General features: G+C 49.2%; 1 protein-coding gene across 1 annotated transcript in view; it reads left to right on the top strand.

Moving 5' to 3' along the window:
- FHAD1 (forkhead associated phosphopeptide binding domain 1) overlaps positions 1-10393 on the top strand; it is a 169433-nt gene that overhangs the window by 71202 nt on the left and 87838 nt on the right. Inside the window, exons 8-9 of the mRNA XM_045298951.1 lie at positions 1599-1703; positions 8047-8154. Coding sequence (XP_045154886.1) covers positions 1599-1703; positions 8047-8154 — 213 coding nt within the window. The remainder of the gene's footprint in view (positions 1-1598; positions 1704-8046; positions 8155-10393) is intronic.

Below are 10393 nucleotides of genomic sequence, written 5' to 3'. Positions count from 1 at the left end.
TGAGGGTCAACTGTCGGTAGCCTAAGACCTGCCCGTTCCACTCTGTTTGAGGGTAGCTCTCAGTGGCATCGACGACTGCTGCTGGACCATCCCCAAGACCCATTTTCACATCGTTCTCATCTTCCCACTCGGTGCTCTGGCTCTGCTACTGAGCCCTAGGCAAGGAGGCCCGGTCTCTGCCACACCAGGAATGTTCCCATTCTCGGCCTCAAGTGGATAGAGAAAGGAAAGAATCAGTTCATTGTTCTGTTCTCCCAAAGCTGTGCCCAGCCTGTCTTCCCAACGGCGTGTCCATATTTAGGCTGTTCTCAAAAACATACCCCAGGCAAGGATTCTGATGCATTGATGGATAGCATGCATTTAGTTCAGGATCCTGCTTGTTTTCCAAGGAAATGAACGATTTCCTTTGACCCAGCACTGTAAATAACCCGTGGAAAAAGTCTACTTGGCCTTAAAGATATCAAATTGCCCCCAGGAGAAGGGACAAAGCAAGCGTAGTGGTTGCTCATCCTTGGGCAGCGATGCACAAAGTCCAGCAGCGTAAAACACCAGCCACTCCTGGGAGAAAGATGGGGCTTTCTACGCCCGTAAAGAGTTAACAGCCTATGGTCAGAAGGGATTCAATTGAGGGTTAACCCACTTGGAGAATCTTGAATTCAATTTTAGGCTTTCACTGTTATCTGTCATCTTCTGCAAACCTAATATTCAATAGAAGTGTTTTTGTTTTTAATTAAAAGATCATTTTATAGGGTTCTCTTAAAGCTTTTATAATAATCCATACATCAATTGTATCAGGCATATTTGTACATATGTTGCCACTGTTATTTTCTAAACATTTATTTTCTATTTGAGCCCTTGGTATCCACTCCTCTTTTTTCCCTCCCTCCCCATGTCTCACCCTCATGACCCCTTGATAAATTATAAATTATTATTTTCATATCTTTAAAAAAAAAGAGTTAACAGCCTCAGAAACTCATAGGGGCCATTCTACCCTGCCCTAGAGAGCTGCGCTGAGTCTGCCTAGGCTCAGCGGCAGTGCGTTTTGAGTTTTGAAGCTCAGACTAAGGAGCCCTGGTGGCTCTGTGAGTTGGGCCTTGAACTAAGAGGGTGGTGCAGGCCCACCGGCTGCACCTCAGAGACAGATGAGCCTGTCTGCTCTCATCTACAGAGCTGCTGGTGTCCTACCCCTGGACAGGGGCGTGCTCCCCGTGTGCTCCTATGTCCCACGTCACAAGTCAGCATGGGGCCTCTATAGGGTCCTTAGGGAGTCAACCCGATGGCTGTGAGTTTAATACGAGACTAAGGAGTCCTGGGGGCACAAAGATTACGCGCTCAGCTGCCCCCCACCCCCTACAGGAACTTTTCACCCACCGGCTCCACGGGCAGAAGACCCATCGGTCTGCTTCTGTACAGATCACAGTCCAGCAGCCCTTCGAGGACGCTCTGCCCTCTCACGGGGCATGGCTATGGGTCTGCAGCGCCTGACGAGGTTTCTCCCCCAGTGAACCCGATCAAGGGGCCCTGAGGCTTCAGGCCATATGCCCAGCTCCTCCTTCGCACTGGGAGTGTTGACGTGTCTGTGCTTGAAACCCTTTCAGCAAATCGAGGACATGGATCGAGAAATGAAGAAACTCAAGGAGGATCTGAGGAAGAGCTGCACGGAACATAACATGATCTCCAAGACCATTCGAGAGAAAAACAAGGTAGGGCCAGGGCAGCCTCAGCTGGACCTGCACATGTGTCAGCACCATTAACCCTCACAGCAGCCCCATTGGGTGCAGTCCATTCTCAACCCCACCTCCCAGCTGAGAACACTAAGGCTTATGGAGGCAAAGGCAGCCCTTCCTGTGCACTTGGATAAAGTAATGACACAGAACTTGAACCCAGGTCTGTCTGATTCCGTAGGAACCACTCCTCTGGACTATCCCGTACTCCCCTCACCCTCTAATGAGATCGCTTTCCTTCCAGACCCCAGTGGGTATGACGCTGTCCAATTGTTTTTGCGTTTCCTCCACATCATGAGAAAACACTTAAGAGTTGCATATGCTAGACCTCAGCCCCCCATCACAGCAACCACCAAGCGCATGTGCTATGGAAAATGAAATTAAGCGAAAGCCCATTAAAATTCATCTCCTCCATTGCACTGGCCACAACCTAAGTGCTCAGTACGCACATGTGGTCAGTGGTTACTCTATTGAAAAGTGCAGAGCGGAGGCATGTCCATTGTTCTAGGAAGACCTGTTCCTGCACACCGAAGAGCTTTCTCCTAGGGCGGTATAGCCGCTGAGACAAAGGCAGCGCCATGGACACCTTAACATGAAAATACCTCTGAGGTCCGGAGGGCACGGGAGAAGCTGTACTCTTTCCCCTTGGAAGCTCTAGCGCCCTGCTGAGAAGACAGTCACTACTGAGAAAACAAGCTACTCTAAGGTCAAATCTAGAAGACAGTACAATCCTGAGGGCAGGGAATCTTTCACTGATGACTTGAGAAATCAAGGCAAGTGACGCTGTTCTCCAATTTTGAGTGAATGCGGCTAAAAGTGACCATCAGAACCCCATGGGTTAGCATTTGTAGTAGACTAGAAACCACCTGGAACGTCAGATTATGCTGATGATGTTGATAACGACCAGGAAAATTGTCCAAGCATCAGTAGACTTGTTGGAAATCATTCGAATGACACCCGTAGCTGAGTCTACACTGAGTGAAATCTGTTACTGAAGAGAGCTTGAGAGAATAATCAGATACTCTTGAAAAAAATTATATGTATAAAATATAATCTGGAGGAAAAAATAGACTTGACAGACATGGGGGCCACACACACACACACACACACACACACACACACACACAGTGACAGTTGAGTGGCGAAAAGAAAGAAAATGACTTATGGGTGGATCCGATCTTAATTCTAACTGACCCTGTAATGAATTGACCCAGAGAAAAATCATCTCAAAGAATAAAGGAGAAAATAGAAAAATTTGGAACTCTCCTAAACCATTGTAAGCTTCATTCTAGAAAATACTTTCTAATTGAAAACAAATTTGCATTGATACAGTTTTAATTAAAATAGTTGTAGCGATGCTCATGGACTCAGACTGCCCCCTTGGGCTACACCTGTTCCTCTAAATGAGGCTTTAGCTGCACCCCCCCCCAATAGTTTTATTGGCCTATAATTCACATATCATACATTTAAATAGTTCAATACATCAATAAAAGCTGTACATCATCACTGCAATTGGAATTAGAACATTTTCTTCATTCCCCCACCTCTTCTTTGGCCATACCCCTAAGGAACCACTTATCCAGTTATTGTCTCTATAAATTTCCCTATCCTGGAGTTCATATACAAAACAAACATTAAGGAACAAACAATCATAAAGTAAAACAGATAAAAACCTCAATTGAAAAGAAAGTAGAAGATACTGAAAGCTAGAGCAAATTTAAATGGATCCTAAGGAAGATCAAATGATAGGGGGCTAAATTCTGGCCTAGCTGCAGCTGCAGCAGCCTACTTTCCGACACATTCTTTGGGGGCGTCTTCACATTCTTAGTATATAGATCTTTCATTATGATTGAGGTAAAAATAGTTTCCAGTTCTCATTGTGACTTATTCTTTGATCCACGTCTAGTGTAAAGTGATTCCGTAGTTTCTAAATATCTGGGAATTTTCAGGTTACTTTTGTGTTGGTTCCCAGCTGAATGGCCCTGTGTCCAGAGAACCCCTCTGGGTGACCGCAGCATCTGGACATGACGGGAGACCCCCTTTGTGATCCTGCCTGCAGTCAGGCCTGTCCCATGCTCCCCGGGGGCACTTCAAAAGGACGCGTATTCTAAGTGTTGGCTGTTGTATCTCCGTATGTCCACGAGATCGTTTGCCAAAGATGTTGTTCCGAATTTGAATGCTCCTGGCCATTGTCCTGTCTGTTGCTCAACCAGATGTTGAGTTGTTGTTTCTGTGTTACATCGTGAATGTGCACTTCTCCCTTTCGTGTCTGTATGTCCGCGTCTTGAGACTGTGCGCCTACGTGTAGATAAACGTCTGTCCGCTGTGGCCGGTGAGATACTGGCTCCGGGGCCTGAGCCACCTGTGTGGTGTTCACTTTTCCCTCCTTTCTCCCGGCCCTTTGAGTGGATGGTTTCCCATCATTCCACTGCCCTTCCCATTCGCTTAGACGTTTTCCCTTTTCATTAATCTATTCTTTTAGTGAGAGTAAGACAATGTCGTTCATTCTTGATTTACCAAAATCGAATATTACTTGATAGGTATGTCTTCCTCTTTAGAATAACATTAACTTCATTTATTGCCTCTCTACACTTGGGTGCCATCGGTTGTTTTTGTTTTGTTTTTAATGTCTCTCTTTATTTAAAATCTCAAAAGACATCGTTGGTATTCTTATATGGTCAGTATTCATTTGTATCTATCCATCTCTCACCCTTTCTACTGCTTGTCTCTTCTGCACCTCTGAACTACTGTTTGGGGGGATCATTTTTCTTCTACCTGAAGAACATCTTTTAGTATTTTTCTTCAATGTGGCTTTGCTGATAGAAAATTCTTTCAAATTTGTGTGTGTTTGAAATTTTCTACACTTAACATCATTCTTTTTGTTTTAATCATTTTATTGGGGGTTCTTACAGCTCTTATCACAATCCATGCATACATCCATGTGTCAGCACATTTGCACATCGGTTGCCATCATCATTTTCCACTTGAGCCCTTGGTATCAGCTCATTTCCCCCCTCCCGCAAACTCCCTCCCTCATGAACCCTTGATAATTTATAAATTATTTTAATTTATAAATTATAAATTATTTTAATTTATAAATTATAAATTATTTTAATTTTTAATTTATAAATTATTATTATTTTCATATCTCCCACTGACTGCTGTCTCCCTTCACCCACATTTTTGTTGTTCATCCCCCTGGTGGAGGGGCAGTTATACATCGATCATTGTGATTGGTTCTTTCTTTCACCACCACCACCACCTTTCCCCTACCCTCATGGTATTGCTACTCCCGTTATTTTTCCTGAGGGGCTATCTGTCCTGGGGTTCCATGTGTTGTGAGCGCTTATCTGTGTACTTGCTCTGGTCTAGCCGGATTTGTAAGGTTGAATTGGGGTCATGATAGTGGTGTTTGGGGGCAGGGGGGAGAGAAGCATTAAAGAACTAGAGGAAAATTGTATGTTTCAGAGGTGCTGTAATGCACCCTGGCTGGCTTGTCCCTTCCTTGTGACATTCTGTGAGTTAACATCATTCTTGAAATGTATTTGACTGAGTAGTAAATTCAACATTGGCAATTATTCTCCTTGAGCTCATTATAAAAACGTGCAGTATGTCACCCCATTGTCTTTTGTCTTCCGTTGTTTCTGTTGAAAAGTCAGCCATAAGCTAACTGTAGCACCTTGGTGTAATTTGCCTTTTATCTTTATCTGCTTTTAAGATTTTCTTTTCCTTTGGCTGGCAGTGGTTTTAGTATAATTTATCCAGGTGTGGAGTTACTTTCATCTGTCTTATTCATATAGGAGTCATATCGGCTCCTTGAATCTTTGGATTGCCTTGTTTTTTCCCCCTCTCAATGGTTTTATAGTTGGAGCTACATACCATGGAGGCAATGGGGACTGCAGGCTTTCAGACAGATGACGGATAGGATAACATTTGTGATTAATGATAATAATGAAAATGATAGCCATCATTTCTCATGCTCTAAACATTATGCCAAACATTTGATCTCTTTTTATTTTCACATCAGCCCCATGATCTAGAAAAGCACACCCCCACTTTACAGATGAGGAAACCAAGGTGCAGAAAGTACAGGACCTAACTCAAAGTCAGCCAAATGTTAGGAGGTGGTGAAAGCCAAGTTTAGAAGCCAAGTCTATTTGACTCTAGTGACCCTAGTCACATGGGACCATTTCAATTAAAATTCATTAAAATGAAGTAACATGTAAAAACAATGCATTTTTACTATCAACAGCCACATCTCTAGTGCTCCATGGTCACATTTCAAGTATGAAGCACATGGCTCACTCACCACCACAGAGCCTGTTCCACTCCTGGCGAATGGCAGGGCGGAGCAGTCCCTGCTCTGCCACCAGCCCTCCTGAAGTACGTGGCTAGTCCTTAACCACATTGGACACTGTCGATTCCGAACATGTCGTTCCGCAGACTCTGGCACACAACGCTGCTCTGTCGCTTGGTAACTCCCACAGTACCACGGAGAAACTATGGGAGGGGGATAAAATGGAGGCAAAGAGGCCAACCTCTGAGCCCCGCCTGGAGCCTGGGCCAGAGTCACACACAAAAGCCCCCCTGCCATCCCATCCATTCCGATTCGGCCCCACGGGGTTTCCAAGGCTGTAAGTCTTTACACAAGCAGACTGCCACCTCTCCCTCCTATGGTTCGTTTTTTAGATTCAAACTACTGACCCTTCAGTTAACAGCCAAATGCTTCACTGAGGTGCCGCCCGAGCTCCTTGGGCAGGGTAAAGGCTCCTTAGTTTGTGGTCACTGCCCGCGGTGACTAGGGCCTGCTCTGCGAGGAGGTATGGAAATTGCGTGGGTGAGAGAAGCTGGGGAGAGGCCTTGGATATGTGATACGGAGCCGGGGAGGAGCTGAAGTTGGTGTGAGGTTTGGGATAGAGGAACCGAGAGGCCATTCATTGGGATAAGAGTGAAGTCCAGGGTTAGATTTTGCCTTTGAAGCCTGTGGGAAAGTACTGCTTAGACGTGGAAGGAAGCTAAAACCCTGGAAGTTACATGACCGCTCCCAAGTAACCTAGGTCCTTAGAAGGTCTGTCCCTGGGCCACACTGCCCAGAAAAAGAATCTCTAAGAGAGTTTGCTGGGTTTTCAGTTATTTCCATGTGATCCCTCTTTAAGAGACCCAGGCGATGCAGTGTCTAAACCACGTGTCTGCTAACCAAAAGGGCAGAAGTTCGAATGCACCAGCTGCTCTGAGGGAGACCCACGTGGCAGTGTGTTTCCATGGAGATTTACAGCCTTGGAAACTACAGGGCAGTCTGCTCTGTCCTCGAGGGTGGCTATGGGTCCGACTGGACTTGAGGGCAGTCGATCTTGTTTGGCCTGGGGTCCCTCTTTCTGCCCCTACTAAGGAGCCCCAGTAGTGCTGCCAAGTAAACATCGGACTTCTAAATACAGGGTCGCTTGTCAAACCCACCGGCTGCTCCAAGGGAGAAAAACAACGTGAATTGTTTCAACACAGCCTCCTTTCATTTAAGAGAGTTTGCCGCCTTTCCCCAAAGTGTTATTGCTCTGGGCTCTGTAGACGCTCAAACAATGTTTCTCCATCGAACATGAAGCCAACAAAGGTTCCGGCCCAGAGCACACCCGTAAACGCTGCAGGGCCGGCAGTGACCAGCAGAGGGCAGCATCAACACTCCCACGCTCTTGGTGGGCTGCCTGCTACCCAGGCAAGCGTCTAGGCAGAGAGGGTTTAAACACTGCTTCACGGGCTGCAGTTCTTTCATAGCTGCTGCCTAATGAGAGGTGAGTCCACTGGTGAATGTGATAATATCCTAGTAGCATTTCCCAAGGACCCACTTCCAGCTAGTGCTGGGAGAGGTACTTACGGTATTAGATGCTACCTGAGAGGCATTCCTGTCCACACCAGTCGCAGCAACACCTCATGCCGTAGAGAACCCCGACTGAGCCCTGGACACTCTCACCCGTGGAAGAGAGAAGCCACTGTGAGATGGGCACTACTGTTGTCATACCCATTTGATAGATAAAAAGACACTGGACCCCGGGGCCGTGCAGTTTCCCAAGGACACGTGGCTTGCTAGGAACCTGGCATAGGACAAGCCATGGCAGAGCTCAGGTGGAGAGCTAGGCCCATTGCCAGGAGAGGGCTCCTTGGGAGCCTACCTCCAGCCCAGGCACGCCCGTGAGTGGCCCTAGCATGTGGGCTGCAGCTGCCCAAATCCACTGGCCTCCCCTGGGTCCCTTAGCCCCCTAGGCATGCCTCCCACCCCCACAGTGCATTAGCAGTGCATTAGCAGCCAGTGCCCCTTTCACCATCATTCCAGGTTGAAGAGAAGCTGCAGGAGGACTCCAGGAGGAAATTGCTTCATCTGCAAGAAATGGGGAACAGAGAGAACCTCATTAAAGTCAATTTGGAAAGGGCAGTAGGTCAGGTAGGCATGCTGCAGAGCCCCCTCAGGGGCCCACGTTCCCCAAGGTTTTCTGCATCCAGGTGGCCGGTGGGGGCGGCTGAGGGGGCAGCCAGCCTGTGACAGGAGAGGCTCCATTCCCCGTTGGTCTCACGCTCTGAGGCTCCTTATGGCCTCTGCATCCCAGCGGGGCTCACCAAATGGGGCTTTCCTAGCAGGAAGCTTCCCACCTGATGGTTTCGACTGGCCTAAGGCCCGAACAGAGCAGCCAGGCCTGGCTCCATGCCTGCCCCAATGGGCCGGCCTTGCCCTTCCCTCTGGGGAGAGATGTCGCCCATAGCCCCGACCCCACTGACCTTTCCAGTCCTTTCTCCCTCACATTTCCAAGGCTGACACTCACCACAAACTTTCCCCGGGCCCCTTTGTAAAAATAAAGGAAAGCCCCAGGCCGTGCCAGGCTGTGCTAGGTGGAGACATTCCCAGGCAGGGGGCTGAGCAGGCACCAACCTGCTTCCTCAGCAGCACCTTTTCCCCTGGGGTGCTATGGCCCAGGGGACCTTCCCATTACACAGCCACTGCCAGGAGGAGCAGGCGGGCCAGGATGCCTTTGCCCCAAGGCTAATGTGGAAAGGAGGTTGCGAGCACAGGGCCCCCTAAGGGCAGCCCCTCTTGCGGGGCTCCTCTACCAGGGCCCTCGCCTAGCAGTATGGCTTGGGTTGGGGTGGGGGGCGTCCATGGAAGGACGTGCTTGTATGTGTGTGTACTTGTATGTGTGTGTACGCTTTCTCCCGGGAATGTGGATCCTCTATATCACTCATTGGATTCTTGGAAGGGTCTGTGAGTCCCTCACAAAGGTTACAAACCACCACCCTGAAAGGGTCCCCTCCAATGTGCCCAGCCCACTCCGTGACCCCTTCCCCTCAGTCTTGTCCAATCCTCAGCCTGGGCAGGTTGGCCTGGCTCTGAGGGGTCATGGACCATCACCTGGCTTTGTCTTACTGTACTGATGGTCAGAGGCACCTGCAGGTTCAAGGACAACTTTCACTGTTGTGCATGTCAGAGCCCCATCGACAGACTTTTACTGCCACTCTGCCTGGGGCCATCTGTCCTGCAGGTGCCCTGGCCTGCCCCTCACCTTTCCTAAATGTCCTCCTTCCCTCGCACACACCTGAGCCTCGCCATCCCCAAGAGACATCACTCTGGGCCAAGGCCATCCAAGAGGATTCTGGGAGACACTGGGATGGTTGCCCTAGGTATAGACTCAAGAGAAGGCAGATGAGCCCTTGCTGTGTCACCTGCCTTGTCTCCCAGGCCCTGTCCCTTGTCTAGGATCTGCCTCTCCCCAGCCAGGGACTCCAGAACTGAGCTCACCCTCCCGAGAGAGCTGGGCGAGTCATCCCGTGCACCACCCCACCCCTACCAGTCATCCCTGCGGGGTGGTAATGGGGCCACACTCACTGGGTCCCCTCTATGAAGCCTCTTCCTGGGGTGAGCTAGTACCTCCCCGCTGACACTGACACCGGAGGGTGACCTCAGGGTGGCGTGCCTCTAATCATCCCAGGCTGGCCGAGGAGAGGGCCTGAAGAGACCAGTGTGCCACTGGCCTGGTTTGCCAAGCTCCCTGGTGTGCAGCAGGCCCAGGGTCATGGGGCTCCCTGACCTTTACTCTCCTTCAGGGCTTTGTGTCAGTCAATTGCTTTAATGAACACATTTTATCAGTCAACTTCACACCCAAGGTCCAAGGTCACCATGCTGGGAAATTCCCAGAGAGAGAAAGGCTGCTCCGTCTCTGCCTTCTGGATGGAAGCCTGGACCCTTCGGTCTTGGGGTTTCCTAAGCCCTGAATTCACACTGCTGTGTTCTTCCAACAACCTTCGTGTGGAAACACCAGCACCCAGGAGGCACTCGATGAACGCTAGCTGAATTGAGTTCAGTGACGCTGCCTTTGAACCCGTGTTTCTAGAGACAAGTAGTCAATGAATACATACCAAGCGCCTCTGCTGTTCCAGGCTGTAGGATCTGAGTGCCTCCTCTGTTTCAGGCTCTGTTCCAGGCTGTAGGATCTGAGCACCTCCTCTGTGCCAGGCCCTGTTCCAGGCTGTAGGATCTGAGCGCCTCCTCTGTGCCAGGCCCTGTTCCAGGCTGTAGGATCTGAGCCCCTCCTCTGTGCCAGATGCTATTCCAGGCTGTAGGATCTGAGCGCCTCCTCTGTGCCAGGCCCTGTTCCAGGCTGTAGGATCTGAGCGCCTCCTCTGTGCCAGGC

Source organism: Echinops telfairi, unplaced genomic scaffold (genome assembly GCF_000313985.2).
Source record: "Echinops telfairi isolate 266 unplaced genomic scaffold, ASM31398v2 ScPeMD7_7457;HRSCAF=8495, whole genome shotgun sequence".
Classification (NCBI taxonomy): domain Eukaryota; kingdom Metazoa; phylum Chordata; class Mammalia; order Afrosoricida; family Tenrecidae; genus Echinops; species Echinops telfairi.
Note: the sequence above shows the minus strand (reverse complement) of the source record. Positions and strands in the feature narration are given on the sequence as shown.